Source organism: Mastomys coucha, unplaced genomic scaffold (assembly GCF_008632895.1).
Source record: "Mastomys coucha isolate ucsf_1 unplaced genomic scaffold, UCSF_Mcou_1 pScaffold21, whole genome shotgun sequence".
NCBI lineage: Eukaryota > Metazoa > Chordata > Mammalia > Rodentia > Muridae > Mastomys > Mastomys coucha.
This window is the reverse complement of record NW_022196904.1, coordinates 123,128,932-123,145,207: the sequence shown is the minus strand read 5'-3', so window position 1 is coordinate 123,145,207 and position 16,276 is coordinate 123,128,932. Positions and strand designations below refer to the sequence as shown.

Genomic DNA, 16,276 nt, shown 5'->3' with positions numbered 1-16,276 from the left:
ACTCATCAACAGAGAAATCACAGGCCCAAACTGTCAACTTTATCTTTCCATGAGAGAAACAGAACACTGTATCCAATCTATAGCTCCCTGACAGAAGAATCAATCAGGGCTGGAAATAAAGAAATGTATTTATCTGTAGTAGCACCAGTGTGATAGACATTAAGATAGAAAATAGGGGTAGATTTTGTGCTAAGTATGGTGTATTTTGGAAACCCAAGGGCACGGAAGTATGTGGGTATCCTCAAGTCACAGAGAGAATTGGCTTATACAAGTGCCTCTTCATTGGCTGCCTATAATGATGGACAAAGTGCATCCAATTCTGTTCAATTCATATATCTATAGCTATAGTTTATAGAGGAAACTATAGTTTCCTCTAGTACAGTTTAGAATCTAGAAACCGCATGTGCACATATGTGTGTGCATGTATGTGTGTGTGTGAGTGTAGTGTGGGTAGATGGACTCACCCTCATATGTGCACATGTGGAGGTCAGAGGTGAGCCCTGGGTGTCTTCTGTTGATCCCTATCATATTTTTGAAACAAAATCTCTTCCTGAGCCTGGTGCTCACCAGCTCGGCTAGATCAGCTTTCAGTCAGGCCTGTGTCTACCTCCCCAGTGCTTGGGGTATAGATGTGCAGTGCCACATTCAGCTTCTCCTTGGGTGCTGGGCATCTGAACTCAGGCCTGCTTGTCTGTGTGGCATGCATTTACTCACTGAAGACTCCTCCAGCCCTGGACCAGCGTTCTTCTTTGGTTCCATGCCCTCTTCCCTGAGGGAGCTGCCCTGTTCTGCCATGCTGTTTTCTAGCTGTGTCCCAAGCATGTTCCATGCATGTGTCTTCTTGTTGTCATTCCTGCCTGCCCTCAGCCTTGGCTCAGTTGGCCTTTGCAAAGTCCACGCTCCCATCAAGGCCAAATCAAAGGGACACCTCTCCATGAAGCCTCCATCTAGTGCAGCTCCACCCTGAACTACATGGATGGCATATGCTCACTCACCTCAACTCTTACAGCACCTTTTGGTCCTCCATAAATACCTGTCCATATCCTGTGTCCATTCTTTTCTCTGGCTCTTCCTGTCCTGTGGTGAGACTTCAGTGTGGGGAACATCCCCAATGCATTCTGTGTAGCCCTTGGCCATAGACTGGAATTTCCAATGTGAGAGATGATTTTGGATAATTTTTGAAATTCAACTAAATAAAATACCAAGGGCTGGAAGGGTAACTCAACAGTAGATCTCTTGCCTAGTATCCATGAAGACCTAAGTTTGATTCCCAGCACCACAAAAAATTAATGAAATTAAAGTATTGGGTTAGGATGCATTTTAGTTAGATTTTACTGCTGTTAATAGATACCATGACCAAGGCAACTCTTATAAGGACAACATTTAATTGAGAATGGCTTACAGGTTCAGAGGTTTAGTCCATTATCATCAAGACAGGATCATGGCAGTATCCAGGCAGGAATGGTGCAGGCAGGGCTGAGAGTTCTACATCTTCATCTGAAGGCTGCTAGTGGAAGACTGACTTCCAGGCAGCTAGGATGAGGGTCTTAAAGCCCACCGCCACAGTGATACATTTCCTCCAACAAGGCCACAACTACTCCAATACCTCCAAATAGTGCCACTCCCTGGGCCAAGCATATCCAAACCACCACAGGAGTTTTATTTGTGCCTATTAAATAAATATGTATACTATTACACTCCTACAAGTTTTGTCTTGATTTTAAGTGTATAATATGACATATATGACACCAGATTTTATATATTAGATGCAGAAAAGGTTTCCTTCCCTGTGCTATTTGAAAATAGTCTTCACGGTGCTCTCCATAAAGGAGACTTATTCTGTGCCGTCTCTGGACTATGGGGTGATCTCTGTCTGAATTACTTTTCTCACTGCTGTGACAAAATACCTGACCAAAGTAACTTCAGGGTACAAGGGTTAGTTTGGATTCCCATTTTGAGACTGAAGTCCATTATGGTGGGTGAGGTTAAGCAAGGACAACCCTAGCCATAAAGGCAAGAGCATGAGGCAGCTGCTCACACTGCTTCCATAAGCAGGAAGCAGAGAGAGAAATGCTGGTAATCATCTGCCTTCCTATTTTGATTCTTAATATTCAGCCTGGACCCCAGTCTGTAGAATAGTGCCACTCATATTTAGGGTGGGTCACCCCACCCAGTTAAACCTCTCTGGAAACACCCTGAGGTGTGTCTCTTAACCTATTTGAAATACAGACACATTGGCAATGAAGACTAACCATCATAACCACCATAATCAAAACAATAATTTATGCCAGGCGGTGGTGGCGCACGCCTTTAATCCCAGCACTTGGGAGGTAGAGGCAGGCGGATTTCTGAGTTCAAGACCAGCCTGGTCTACAGAGTGAGATCCAGGACAGCCAGGACTATACAGAGAAACCATGTCTCAAAACAACAACAACAGCAAAAACAAAAACAAAGCAAAAAAATAATAATAATTTACAACTGGGAATCTAGACAAGCACAACCATCAGAGGGTCAGGGCTGTGCATGCAGTATTATTGTTGATAATTTGGCAATCTGACTTGACATGTCTGAAGAAATCTGACTGTCTGTCTCAGCTGAGAAACCAAATGACTTCTCTGCTCTTCTCTTTTCACTGCCAGGAGCCCCTGCTGATGTCTGGCACCCCTTGTGCCTGTGTCATTCCACAATTTTTGCCTCCATCTCCACTTCTGCCCTTGTGTTACCAACTGTTTCTCGTAAGGACATGTCCCCAGAGTTAGGGCCCACTCTCAGAACAATGTCATTGTAAGGGATGAATTTTAATTACCTCTTCAAAGACTCTTTCTAGGAGTGGTCTGTTCAGAGGGACTAGAGTTTAGCCCTTATAACATCTCTGTTCAGCCCCAGAGTGTCCTGAGGCTCTCTTCGCTTCACTGGTGAAACAGGACTGTGCCATCTGCTTTACAGGATTTCTATATATACTAGAAAGGATAATTCACTCAAGGGCCTGGGTCTTGTGGACAGGGGCGGTTATAGAGTGACTACTAATGGGTCCCATTGTCTTGGGAGAAAATGATGAACTGATTCGAGATTAGGTAGAGGCAGCATTTATAACAAGCCAATATTCTAAAAACTAATGAAATGCTTTAAACCAGTGGTTCTCAACTGACCTAGTGCTGCGACCCTTTAATACAGTTCCTAGTATTGTGGTGACCCCAAACCATGACTTTATAACTGTAATTTTGCTACTGTTATGAATCATAGCACATATATGATATTTCTTATTGTCTTAGGTGAGCCCTATGACAGGCTTTTTTGACCCCTTTGTGATTGTGACCCAAAGGTTGGGAACCACTGCAGTTTAAACCTAGTAATATCCAGCATCTTTCTCTATGAAGCTGTTACTTGAAAAGGAAACATACCTCAGGCTGTCTCTTCACACATAGTCTCTTCACAATAACAGATCCTGCTGTTGTTGATGATGTAGGATGGCTTGAAGATGATATTCAAAATGTCTTAGGATCGGGGATGGAGAGATGGCTCAGTGGTTAAGAGCATTTGTTGTTCTGGCAGAGGACCCAGATTTAGTTCCCAGTACCTACATGGTGGTTAGCAACAGTGTGTAACTCCAGTTCCAGGGAGATCCAGAGTCCTCTTCTGGTTTTATGGGCACTGTGTACAGACAAACATGTAGGCAAAATATCCATACACATAAAACTAAAAATAAATAAATGTATTTTTAAATGCTTGGGACCAGCAGTGTTTCTGATCTGTCCAAATTTAAGATTTGGGTCTTTCTATCTAAGGATGCTCAGCTTGTAAATAACTACTTTTAAATGCTTTGTAATTGTTTCATCTTTGACATCTTTGTCATGCATCTCACACTATTGGCATAGTCCATTTGAAACAGGAGCCCCAGATATCTTTGTACCTAACGCAGTACTTGGCACATGGTCACGGCGGCAGTAGTGATGAATACTTTTGCTTGTTTTGCTTGTGAGTCAGATATGCACATGGGAACTGGTTCTGAATATCAGCCTATGCTAATACTGCTAATATTAGCTAATATTGCTGCCCTCACAGCTTATCAAGCATGCATGAGGCAGGATATTACTTTTACCCATGAGCTCCTCCAGAAAAAGGGACCGAAATGAAATTTCATGCCAACTGCATTTCTATCTTATGATTGACAGCCTGATAGGAAGACCAAAAGTCCTTCCTCGGGGAATTCTGCTAGCAGCAGAGAACTAAGATAGCAGGTGTAGTCTGTGTTTCCTCACTGGTCCTCATTGCTGTCTTATTGCAGTAGTCGGGCTCCACGAGCCACTTTCTTGCTTGCCTAGGACTAATGATGAAATGATAAGGACACCTCATTAAGCTGCACTACTGCCCAATGCACCCTTGCTTCAGAGACTAAAGTCTGAATTTTTTCAGACAAAACCCTAACCTTGAGGGAATATGAAGCTGATGTGTTTTCCCAATGAAACCCCACAAAGACAACTTACCAGTTTGATAAATTCTCCTTCATGTCTACTCAAGGGAAATATAACAGTACTTTAAATATTTTCATTTTTATGAGGCTTCAGGGTTTTTTTCTTTTCTTTTTTTTTTGCTTCGTTTTGTTTCTGACAGGGTCTCATGTAGCCAAATGCTGGCTTCAAATTATGTTTATGATCTTGCATTCCCTTAAACACAGCTTCCCCTTCCATCTCTCAAGTGCAAGGATTACAGCTGGTCACCACTATACTCAGCCAATGTGGTGCTAAGAAGGGAACAAACCCAGGGCCTCATGCATGCTAGGCAAGCATGTCCTCAACTGAGCAACATCCCTGGCCCCAAACTTGGAATCTTAAGGAAAGGCTGTTGATTTTCCCCACAGCCAGTCATCTCTCTGGTCTGTCTTTTTCTCCTTCCAGCTTCAATTCTCTTGTCCCTATTCTGGAAGCCTCATTCCTCCCAAAGCAGTGCTAGTAGAGGTAGGTAAGAGTGTACAGAAAAACACAAGCCTCAGATACACAGGTCAGAGTTGGCTTCTCAGCTCTTCTGTGAGCTACCTGGATATATTAGACACCGGAGACGATGACTGGCACTTCAGCAGCACAAAGATCACCACAGTAATGGGTATAACAAGGCTAGATTTCAAGGAGATACCTACAATCTCCATCTTCCCCTAACCATGGTATACATATCTTCTTTAAGCCTTTCCTCCCTGCGATATGGAGCGGGTAGACCCCTATGTTCCAAATCTGCTAGAGTTAAATTCTCTGTTCTGAGATTCTTCCAACTTGATATTTATAACCAAATGTTTATGACATCCAACTTAAAACAAATTGTCTCCCTTATCTAACTTGGGGCCAGGAAGGGCTGTGAGAACATCACATTTCCCCATCTCAGAAACCGTGAGTGCTTGAATCTTGGACTGTTCTTTCCAGAGATCTTTACAGCTAAATGATTAATTATACCCAAGATAGTCCAAAGCAATTATTTAATTATGCTGTATTGTAGGCTGCCAGCTGTGTGGAGCAAAGGGAAGGCCTTCACCCCTGTTTCTCAACATCTGGCCTTTGGATGACTTAAAAGATAAAAGGAGATATGAGAACATTTTTATGACCAAGTAAAAGTTTCTAGAACTTTCCACTGAGTAGAAAAACTTTCAGCAGTTGGCTTCTCTTGAGTGATTAGAGCATTGTGCCATGTTTCATTCTCAGTCCCCAGATGACTGGAGTCAACGCAGATAGCAGGGGGGACTTGAGTCTAGCCAAATCGGAAAATCATTGAGAGACCTTCTCCCACCCAATGAGGTAGAATTCAAGAAAACAGCCAATGTTATTTAATTCCAGTGTTTCTTTATTAATGTTTGCTCAGTTGGACTGTCTAAGGGTGAAAGTGAGACATTGAAGTCACCCACCACTATATTGTGATGGACTTAATCTGTGACTAGAGGTATCTGTCTTCTAAAATGGGATGAGCCTGCACTAGGGACATACACACTTAAATCTTAGATTGTTCTCTTGGTTAGTATGAAGTGACCTTCTTTATCTCTTCTGACAAGTTCTGGCTTTAAGTCTATTTGTCACATATTAGGACAATAACACCTGCTTTTTCTTAGTCCCATTTGCTTGGGAGACTTTTTTTCCATCCATTTACTCCAAGGTGATATTTATTTGTGGCCGTAGGGTACATTTCTTAAGGGAGAAAAATAAGAATTCTGTCCTCTAGTCCTGTCTTGTAGTCTGTAGCTCTTGATGAGTGAATTGCGATTATCCATCGACAGGATATCCACTGACAGGTGTGTATATTCATGTCATTCTGGTTGACTATATAGTATTTGATTATGTTGTACTCCTCCTATGTTTGATTTCTCTTTCCCATCATTTTTTTCTTCCTCTAGCCTCTTGAGTGTGTTTATCTTTATCTGCAGTCCCAAGTATTCACTGCAGTGTTCTGTGTAGGAGCAGTGTGATGGCCATGAATTCCTTTAGCCTGCCTTAATCATGGAAAGTGTTCCATTCTCCCTCAGTTATGATAGATGCTTCTACAGGTTATATTAAACTGGGTTGGCACTTGTGACCTTTCAGGTTTTGAAATGCCTCATCCCAAACCCTTGTGTTTTTACAGTTTTGATTGAAAAGTCAGCAATTGTTCTAGTGGTCTTATCTTCCCTTGTAGCCTGATTCTTCTTTTTTGAAGCTTTTAGTGTAGTTCCATTGTTCCATAGATTCCATTTTTAAAATGTAATGTGGCACATGAAGCCTCTTTCCTAGTCTTGTCTACTTAGTGTTGTGTGTCCCTTTTGTTTCTGGATCAGCTTCTCTTTCCCTAGATTTGGGGCTTTTCTTCTGTGGGATAGTTTCATCTTTTACATGAAATTCTTCTCCCACTTCAGTGTCCATAATTTGGTGTCCCCACGTTCATGCATGTTCCACCCATACATTTTACAATCTATGATTGGCTTTGATGGGCTGTTTGGTTTGTTCTATTTTGTCTCTAAGCCCAGCTATTCCATGGTGACATATTCTATTGAGGAAGCTTTACACTCAACTGTTCATTATATCTCTTGTGTTTTTCATCTCCATCCTAATTTCTTCAGGATTGCTTTACTTCAATATTATTTTACTTTCTATTTCTGGGTCATGAATTGACTTCCTTACTTAGTTTTGTCTGTGCTTTCTTGGAAAATATTTGCATCCTCCACAAGCTGTTTGAACATATTTTCAATCATTCCTTTGACTTTTGTGACTAGAGTTTTGTCTAAGTCCTTCTCATTGGTAGCTGAGACTATACATGGATTGGTGTAAGAGGAGACATGAAGTCTTGATTTTTCAGATCTCTTCAGTTTTTGTACTTGGATCTGCCCATGTGATGTCAGATGGTTGGCTAAGATTTTCCTTCTTTTATTTCGGGCTACATCTCTTCTTTCAGTGGAGAGATTTACAGTTCAGGAGAGACAAGGTTGTAGCAGAGTCCTGCTGGGTGAGCTTTCCCTCCATCAAACTGGTGCAGGCACTAGGATTGATCATTAGTCCATTCCTGGGGGTTGATACTGACTGCAGGAATAGGTACTCTCTAGCAGTTAACTGACTCTCACAGTAGAGTGAGTATCAGGCGGCTACAAAACAGACACTTGTTAAATAACAATTGTTCTAGTGAGTAAAGGAACCCAGGTGGTGCCCTCTATACTGATTTTAGTGATTGTGGGTATGAGTGAAAGGAAAAGAAATGGAGGTGAGAAGTCATAGTGGGGGTTCGTGATTATGTTGCTAGATCGAAACTAGAGAAAGGGGAGCACCCCCAAACAGGCAAAAATTACAAATTACAGATGCCGAAGAGGGAGAAGAATTTCATGCAAAAGATGAAACTATTTCACAGAAGAAAATAACCACAGAAGAAAATCCCCAAATCTAGGGAAAGAGAAGCCAACCCAGATTCAAGAAGGACACAGAACACTGAATAGACAATTCTGGAAAAAAGGCTTCCTGTGCCATGGTACATTCTTAAAACCAGGGAAAACAGAAGAGAAGGAGTCCATTGAGAACACATGTAGAGGAAGAGTAGGAATAATAGAGGCAAGGAAGGGAAGGCAGTGGAGAGTTAATAATGGTAGGTAACAGAAGGGGAAAAGAGAAAAGAAATAGGATGAACAGCATAAGCATGGGGGATATGCTGCTCTGCTACACTGCCTGGGGTATTATATACATGAGGAATACCTGTGGGGAGAGGGGCTGAGAGCTCAGCAGAGATTTAAGAGACTGCAGTCAGTGACCTTGATGTTTTTGTCTCCCCGGGCAGATCTCTGCCTTACCTTTCTTGCTCTGCTCTGAGCTCTCCTCCTTGATTTTCAGCAGTCCTGTTCTTCTCCCAAGCGTTCCTAGCTCCAGCTCTCCATGGAGTTTTCTTAATGAGCTACTTGGCTCTGTGCTGTGAGCCCAGGGATAGCTGAGGCAGCCTCCATGCAGCTGCCATGCTTCAATTCACAGGGCCTCAGCAGGGGTGGCTGTACATTGCCCAAAGCATTGCCCAGAGCTTGTACATGGCTCCCACTGTTTCACTGTTCCCACTGGGACATTAATGGGGTCTGGGTGGCAGTCTTCTGGAGACTAGTCAATGAAAATCTCCATTAGCACAGCTTTTGTAGGTTTTCTGGACCAGGGCTTTTAGCCCAGTTTGCTGAGGACAATTGGAGTTGGCTGGATTCTGCATCTGTGGTTGCAGTGAGTCCAGGTTCCATGTATAGGAAGGTTGTTGGTCCCCATGGGCGTAAAGAAAGTTAGCTGTGGCATCGATCAAGTGGATCCTGGGGGCTGGTGAAGGAGTTATGAGATACCTCTGTTTTCTTTGTTTCTCTAACCATAATCAGTCACTCGCTCAGATGTAGCTTCTAAGCCACTGCCTTACCCAGAGTTCCCTTGTCCATGTATTTTAAAACTTTACACTTTCATTTCCTAATCCAATTGTTCGCTCACAGGGTTCTGTTTTGGTCATTGTCATTCCCAGAAGGGTGTTTATCTTATGACTGCTACATTTAATATCAGGGAGCAACAGATGGCCAGCATCCCTATGGGTAGGGTACATTCACAAAGTATGAGATTTGCCTAAAATTGTCAGTCTTTGGAATAACCTGTGAACAGCAGCCTGATATGGGAATCTGTCCTTCTCCAAGGAAGAGAGATGCCACCATTTAAACAGTCACTTGGTCACCTGTAAGGCTGAAAGGTCTCACTAAGTGGTGTAGCAATTGTGCCTGGAAGTTACTGTTATCCACATGGTGCCTGTGAAGAAAGCAAGTTTAGGACACACAATAGCCTAACCATAGCTAGGAAGTGTCAGAGCTAGAGCTTGAACATGGAGCCCCAGGATGCCAGAATGCCCTTGCCCAGCTACAGGACAGGGAAGCTTCCACAGTGTTCCTCAATTCTATAAAGGGTTTCCCATTTGATGTGCAAATAAGACTGGAGTTCAGATCCCCAGAATACAAGTAAATGCCTAATGGATATAGCGGCTGTAATTTCAGCCTTGGAAGGCGTATGCATGTAGTCCCCAGAGCTAGTATGACTGGCCATAGGTGATCCCTGAGTTCGAACTGAGAAACCCTGCCTCAAAGAATAAGGGGTAAAGTGATCAAACAAGATTCATAAAATTGACCTTTGGCCTTTATGTGAACACACACAAACACAAAAGAAGATAAAAGTGAGCTCCCCCAAAGAATTAAGGCTATCACAACCCACCCAAGGATTGGCTCAAATGTTTGGAGTACTGTGTTGATGACTTTTCTTGTTAGTATGAGAAAATACCTAATATAAGGGAGGCAAGGTTTGCATTGACTTAGAATGCAAGGGATCCAGTCAGCATGGTGGGAAAGCATAGCAGCAGGAGCTGGAGGCTTCTGGCCATATCCCACCAGTCAGCAAGTACAGAATGGGCAGAAAGTAGGGCTGGGCTATAAAACATCCAGCAAGTCTACAACCTTCCCAAACAGCACCACAAGCTGAGAGCAGGGGTCACATCATGTGAGCTGGGGGGGTGGGGCAACAAGCTGGGAGCAGGGGTCACACCACGTGAGCTGGGGGGGCGGGGCAACAAGCTGAGAGCAGGGGTCACACCACGTGAGCTGGGGGGGAGGGCATTTCACATTCAGTCCACAGCAGCTTCTAAGATATGTCCTTTGACATGTTCATTTCCCATAGATTAAATAAGAAAAGGCTTTTTTTTTAAAGCATTATAAATCTTCCCCCATTTTATATTCAAATCTCCTCAAAGATTTAGAAAGCAGAGTTAACCAGGACAAATTATTTCAGAGCAGAAATTGTATTTTTTAAAGGGAAGGGAAGGTTTCCTTTCTGAGCTGTGTCTGCTAATTTAGATGCACTTAGTGTCACACTGGATCTTTCTGCCAGACTCTCTTTTGCAGTGATATATCTCTGATATTTACAAAAACAAAAACCAAAAAGCAGAAAGGCACAATGAAGTGTATTCTTTACTATAAAAATATTTGGAACAAGCAAAATCCCCAAACTTGGTTTTCAAACAATTTCAAAAGTGAATGACATAACCACAAACCATACGAATGTCTTTTCTTCCTAAAGCTTGAAAATACAAAAAACAAGTCAGGATTTCCCCCTTTATTTTCTCTTTCATGAAGAACCATATCACAGGTGCTAGAAAGATGTGTCAGTGAGTGATAGCACTCAAGGAGACCAGAACCCATCCTGGGTGTCTCACAAACATCCTTAACTCCAGCTCTGGGAACCAACATTGTCTTCTGGCCTCCTTTGGCCCCTCCACACATGTGGTATGCATACACACACACACACACACACACACACACACCAACACAGAAATAAGTAAAAGTAAATACTTAAAAAATAATCTATTTTCACCCTAAATGAGGTACTGTTCTGAAAAAGTAATATTTGTATTACCTTTTTAACAGGGGACTAATCGTGTTTGAAAATAAAACCTACATCTTAGAACCGATGAAAAACACCACTGACAGATACAAACTCGTCCCAGCTGAGAACATGAAGAACATCCAAGGGCTGTGTGGGTCACATCATAACAAGTCCAGCCTCGACATGGAAAATGTCTCCCCTGAACCCTCCCAAATGTGGGCAAGAAGGGTAAGAAGGAATCCCAAGTTCATGCTTCTTGAGCCGAGAGCTGCAACAGTGCTAAGAGGTCTGGAGCAACCTCGCTGCCAGATGTTGTGTGCCTGGAATGAGGTCCATTCCGCAGGAGGTCGATGTCCTGGGGAGAGTGTGTTTACAAACTTAAATCCCTACACCTTCAGAGCAAATGTAAACATCAGGTCCATTAATTTGTGCAGAGAAAAGTCCCATCCTCGGGGTTAGAGGATGTCAAAGGGTATAGATAGCAGTGTGAAGCCAGAGTAGGGCACCCTGGTGGTCAACACAGCAAGCATGGAGTCCCCACCCCCTCACTCTCCACATTGAGGTTTCCTCATCCCACAGTGTGGGACCTCAGAGGTAAGTACAGAAGATGACCATGCTTTAGCCACCTGTGTGTACAGAAGGCCACTGAGTCTTCTCCAATGATTTTACCAAAGTCTCGTTTATCCCTAGGCCATGTTGCCAGTGTTTGTCCTTCCCTCCAGGGCTGTGGAGCAGCCTGCCTTGTCTGACCTCCTGCCCTGACTCCCTTTTTGCTGTAGCACTGGGGTTGTCAACAGAGTCTGAACTGCAAGCTAATTCCCCTCACCAACATTTCCCATGATACCCTGGAACAATGCTGCGCTGTGGTGCTTCTGACTGCCATTTACATGGGCTGTACAGACCATGTGTGAGCAAGGAGTAAAGGGACTTTTCTTCCACTAGGTTATAACCAACGATCAAAGTTTCATCCTTTTCCTGTTTGTTTGTTTTATTTTGGTGTGTGTGTGTGTGTGTGTGTGTGTGTGTGTGTGTGTGTGTATGTGTGTGTGCTTATGTTTCCTATTCCTACTAAGAAGAAATATGTAAAAATCGAACTTATGGCATCCCCTGTGCTAACATTTTATTGCCAAGGACTGCAAGAGTGACATGTTCTTCATATCCATCATACATTTTGTCTTTCCTGGATTTGACCAGCTAGACCACACACCCAATGGTCATCATTCCCCGAAGATTATTCTTGGTGTGTTTTAATCTATCCATCCTTACTTTCTTTTCCTCTTTTTGCTTTTCAGATGTCCTAGAAATTAGACAGGGCCTTGCACATCCAAGGCCAAGTGTACTACTGCTGAACTATCCCACCCCTCTGAGTTGAAACAATAAGAATTTATGTTCTGTGCTTTTGCTTCTCTCCTAGTGTTCTCTTTATACCTGCACAGAATGTCTGTTCCCCTAAACCACTAAACTGCCGAGTCCGGACTTTTTCTGTCCGTCCAGATTTTCTACCATGACACCCAAAACTGTCTCCCCTCTGATGGTTACCAAGACTGTCCATGTACAGTGCAGTGCTCAGGACATTTCTTATTTGTCTGCCTCCCGACAGAGGGAAGCACTCTCCACTTCAGTTCTGAGGCTCACCTCAGCATTGATGTTTAAGGGATAGGGGTGGGAGAAACCTAGCTGAATTCCAGGATCTTAACACTGCCCAGGAACGCCAGAGATGATAGTACACTCATGATCTTAGTGTGGAGGTAGGGGATGAAGAGTTCACAGACAGTTCCTGGGATCCTATTGCAAAAATAGCAAGAAAATAAGGCTAGAGCAACCAGTCCGTCAGTAAAGCACGTGTATGTAGAACCAAGTTGGATCTCCAGGACCTATATTAATAACTTAAAAAAAAATGTTTTAAAAGCTAGGCATGCTGATGTTATTTTATAATACCATCTCTGGGAAGGTGGAGACAGGAGGATTTCTGGAGCTCCCTAGCCAGCTAGCCTAGACTGTTTGACAAGGTCAGTGAAAAATTCTGTCTCAAAAACTAAACTAACCAAACAAACAAACGATAACAGCAAAAGCTATAACCTGTGAATGGTGTCCTGAGGAATACCTGAAGCTGCCTTCTGGTCTACACATGTGCACATATGAGCACACACACACACACACACACACAGAGCAGGGAGATCTTTCTAGCAGCAGCAGCACCTCAGCTCCAGAAAGGTCTCTCATTCATTCCCCCAGTGCCCCACCCCTCTTGAGTGACAGACCTAAGAGCAAGACTCAGAGACAGCCTCTACAGTCCCTCTCATGTTTATTTCACTCTTCAAACATGCCTGCTTTTGAGTCCAGACCCCAGCTAGGATGTGACCGAGCCAAGCTTCCCCCATCATAAACCAAGTAGAACATTTGCATTTTGTTTTCAGGCTCTTGGCTTTGAGTACCTGGTTGAATGCCTGTTCCCCACATTGTGTGATTTATAACTTGACAGTTTAAATGATGCTCAAATGTGCTCCCATTTCATTTAAAAGTACAAGCTTGGTCTGTACTGGCTGGCCATGATTTAATTCTCTGAGCATACACAGCTCTCTAGAACCATGATTGGCACCATCATTTCCAGTCATGTTGACATGGAGAGAAATAAGGGCCCCTGCCTAATGACACTTGTTGCTAATATGGGAGTGTAAATGAACCTTTGAATGGAAAAGGGAAGGCATGGATGCCCAGGCTGTTCACGTTAACTCCCAGTGTTGCTCTAAACTTTCTTGTGATGGTCTTAAATGAGGGAAAGAAGTCATCCTAAACTGGGAGTATACAGTATAGATCATACAAAAAATAATTTCCACGTAAGCAGAATACTTGAGAGTTCCAGATCGTTTTGGAGAGCTCTGTGGTGAACAGGCAGAACACAGATTCAAGTTTCATGCCGATCACTTGCCTCACTATGCTGCCTTTATTCTATACTTAAAAAAAAAAAATCAATGTAACTGCAGCTAATTAATCTTGTTTATGCAGCGTGCTGAGCACAATTGCTCCTCTCCAGCATTTTCCTGACCCCCCTAAATGTTAACTATCTCAACTTCTCTGCAGATGTTTGCATTTTTTTCTTCACTGAGCATCACAAATCCATCTGATTTGGATGTTCATGCCGACTATCACATAAAGCTGAGCTGTTTGTCACTTTTACAGGGCTCTATATTATATTGTAGTGAGAGCCCCATTTGCTTCTGGAAGGCAAGAGTGTCATCATTTTCTCTCTGGGGATTTTTAAGTCCATCCTAATGGTTCTTGGTACTCAGCTTACCTGCCTGGACTCCTTCCCTTCCCATGGGCAACCAGTCGAGAGCTTGAGGTTCACTTGAGGCCTCAAGTTCTATCCCTGGCATCTCATAAACTGAATATGGTGGTGCATGCCTGTGAACCTAGTACTCTAGAGGTGGAAGCAGGAAGATTAGAAGTTCAAAATCACCCTCAGCTCCATAGTAAATTAGAGGCTAGCCTGGGTTACATAGGACTACATCTCAAAGCAAACAAAAAGAATAGAAGGGGATTTTGGCAGTCACCTCAGTAAGCTCTGTAAGAGAGACAAAGGCTAAGTCTGCTAATTAGAAAATCAGCTAAATCTACTAATTAGAAAATCAAACCATACATTCCAACAGCAGGGAAGGGAATTGCTTCATGAAGTCATAAGTGGCATTGGTCTTGTTCATCCCTACATATTCAGTACATATTGGCACACAGTGAGCTCCCAGAAGACACTGTGGGACGAACAAATGCGCTGCCAAGGATCTGGTCATAAGAAGACAGGATTGCTGTGAAAACCCAGTGGTACTGAAGAGGTCAGCTCAGGAACTTTGGAAATTTCCAGCAGACCCCTCCCCCCTGGAAGAGAAAGGTCACAAGCATATAGGCACCCCTCCCCTCCAGAAGGGAGAGGCTAATTACATTCCTCAGACCACAGAGGGAACCGACCACTGACTACCTGCAGATAAGGGAAGCCCAGAGACACATTCCTCAGGGTAGACAAATTGTTGCCCCCTCCCCAGCCCCCCACAGACAAGGAAAGCCCTTGCTACCTTATTCCCTCAGGACCAATCAGTTTAAAAGTCACGCTGTTTTTCCAGTCACATTGTCCTTAGTGGCTATTGCTCTATTCTACCCCTAAAAGCTGTATAAAAACTGGCTGAAAGGGCTGCCTGAGGTCGCAGCCTCTCCTTTGGGTACAGGATGACCCCACACTGGAACAATAAATTCCTCTTGCTTTAGCATTGATCCCTGGCTCTGCATTGTTCACTTGTAGGGTGGAGGGGTGTACCCTGGTAAGCTAAGGCTCATCAGAATCTTACAGTACCCTAGACTCCTCATCCTTTCCTAGCTCAACTTAAGCTCTCTGTACCAGAGATCACAGCACGCTCTTCAGAGGACAGTCAGACTCTGGGAACTTGGCTGGGTTGACTTTCAGAAGTCCAGGAATTAGTTTCCTCTTGGGTACCTTGTTCCCAACACTATCCCTACCTTGAAGCTGAAACCGTTGGGCCACTCTCAGAGACTCCTTTTAGGGAACAAGCTTTTGTTCACAATCCTGCAAAAGTGAAAATTCAGTCAACCAAGTGGTTTCTAATGTTTCTGCTCATATCACAAATTTGATGTGTATTTTTTTAAACTGGACAGCCTAGATAGGTAGGGATCCCGTGGAGGTAATTTAAGCCTTTCTTTCAGCAGGGAGCTGGCCACTCCCCTGTGGCTTTTCATTACGATGTGGTTAAACTTCTCTCTGAGCTTGCAATTCTCTAAATTCATGAGAAAATGTGGATTTCTCTGAAAACTGCAGAGACAGGAAAATTGTGTTCATGTGTTTGTTTTCATTATCTAGGATTGTATGTTTTCTAAATGATGATCCAAGGCCAGTTGGAAATGTCCACTACTCAAAGACTCCTTCCTCTGCAGTCTGAGAAGTATAAATGCCTAAGCAACCAGAGCTCTCCCGAAGAGTTTCTCATGAAAGATTAATTAATTTATTTCTCCATCTCCACAGCCATGTTTTTGTCTGCAAGATTAGCTAAATTTGTTCATGGTTGAACAGGGTGTATTAGCACGGAGAGAAGGGCGGGAGCTGGAAAGATGGCACAGGCAGTAAGCTGCATTCTACCCTGGGTTCAGATCCCCAGCACCCATGTACAGAGCTAGGTTTAGCAGTGTGCACCTGTCACCTCAGCACCAGCAGAGGAGTGGGAGACAGCCAGATCCCAGGGATTCACTATCAAGCCAACGTAACTGGCATGATAAACTCCCAGTTCACTGAGAAACTGTGTCTCCAAAAAAAAAAAAAAAATCAAGGTGGAAAGAAACTGTTAGAGGAAGACACTTGTCATCAATCTCTGGTCTCCATGTGTGCCATGCACGCTCATTCATATTCT

General features: G+C 43.3%; 1 protein-coding gene across 1 annotated transcript in view; it reads left to right on the top strand.

Annotated features, from left to right (window-relative positions):
* Adam12 (ADAM metallopeptidase domain 12) overlaps window positions 1-16,276 on the top strand; it is a 335,037-nt gene that overhangs the window by 234,032 nt on the left and 84,729 nt on the right. The window contains exon 6 of the mRNA XM_031388629.1: window positions 10,910-11,096. Coding sequence (XP_031244489.1) covers window positions 10,910-11,096 — 187 coding nt within the window. The remainder of the gene's footprint in view (window positions 1-10,909; window positions 11,097-16,276) is intronic.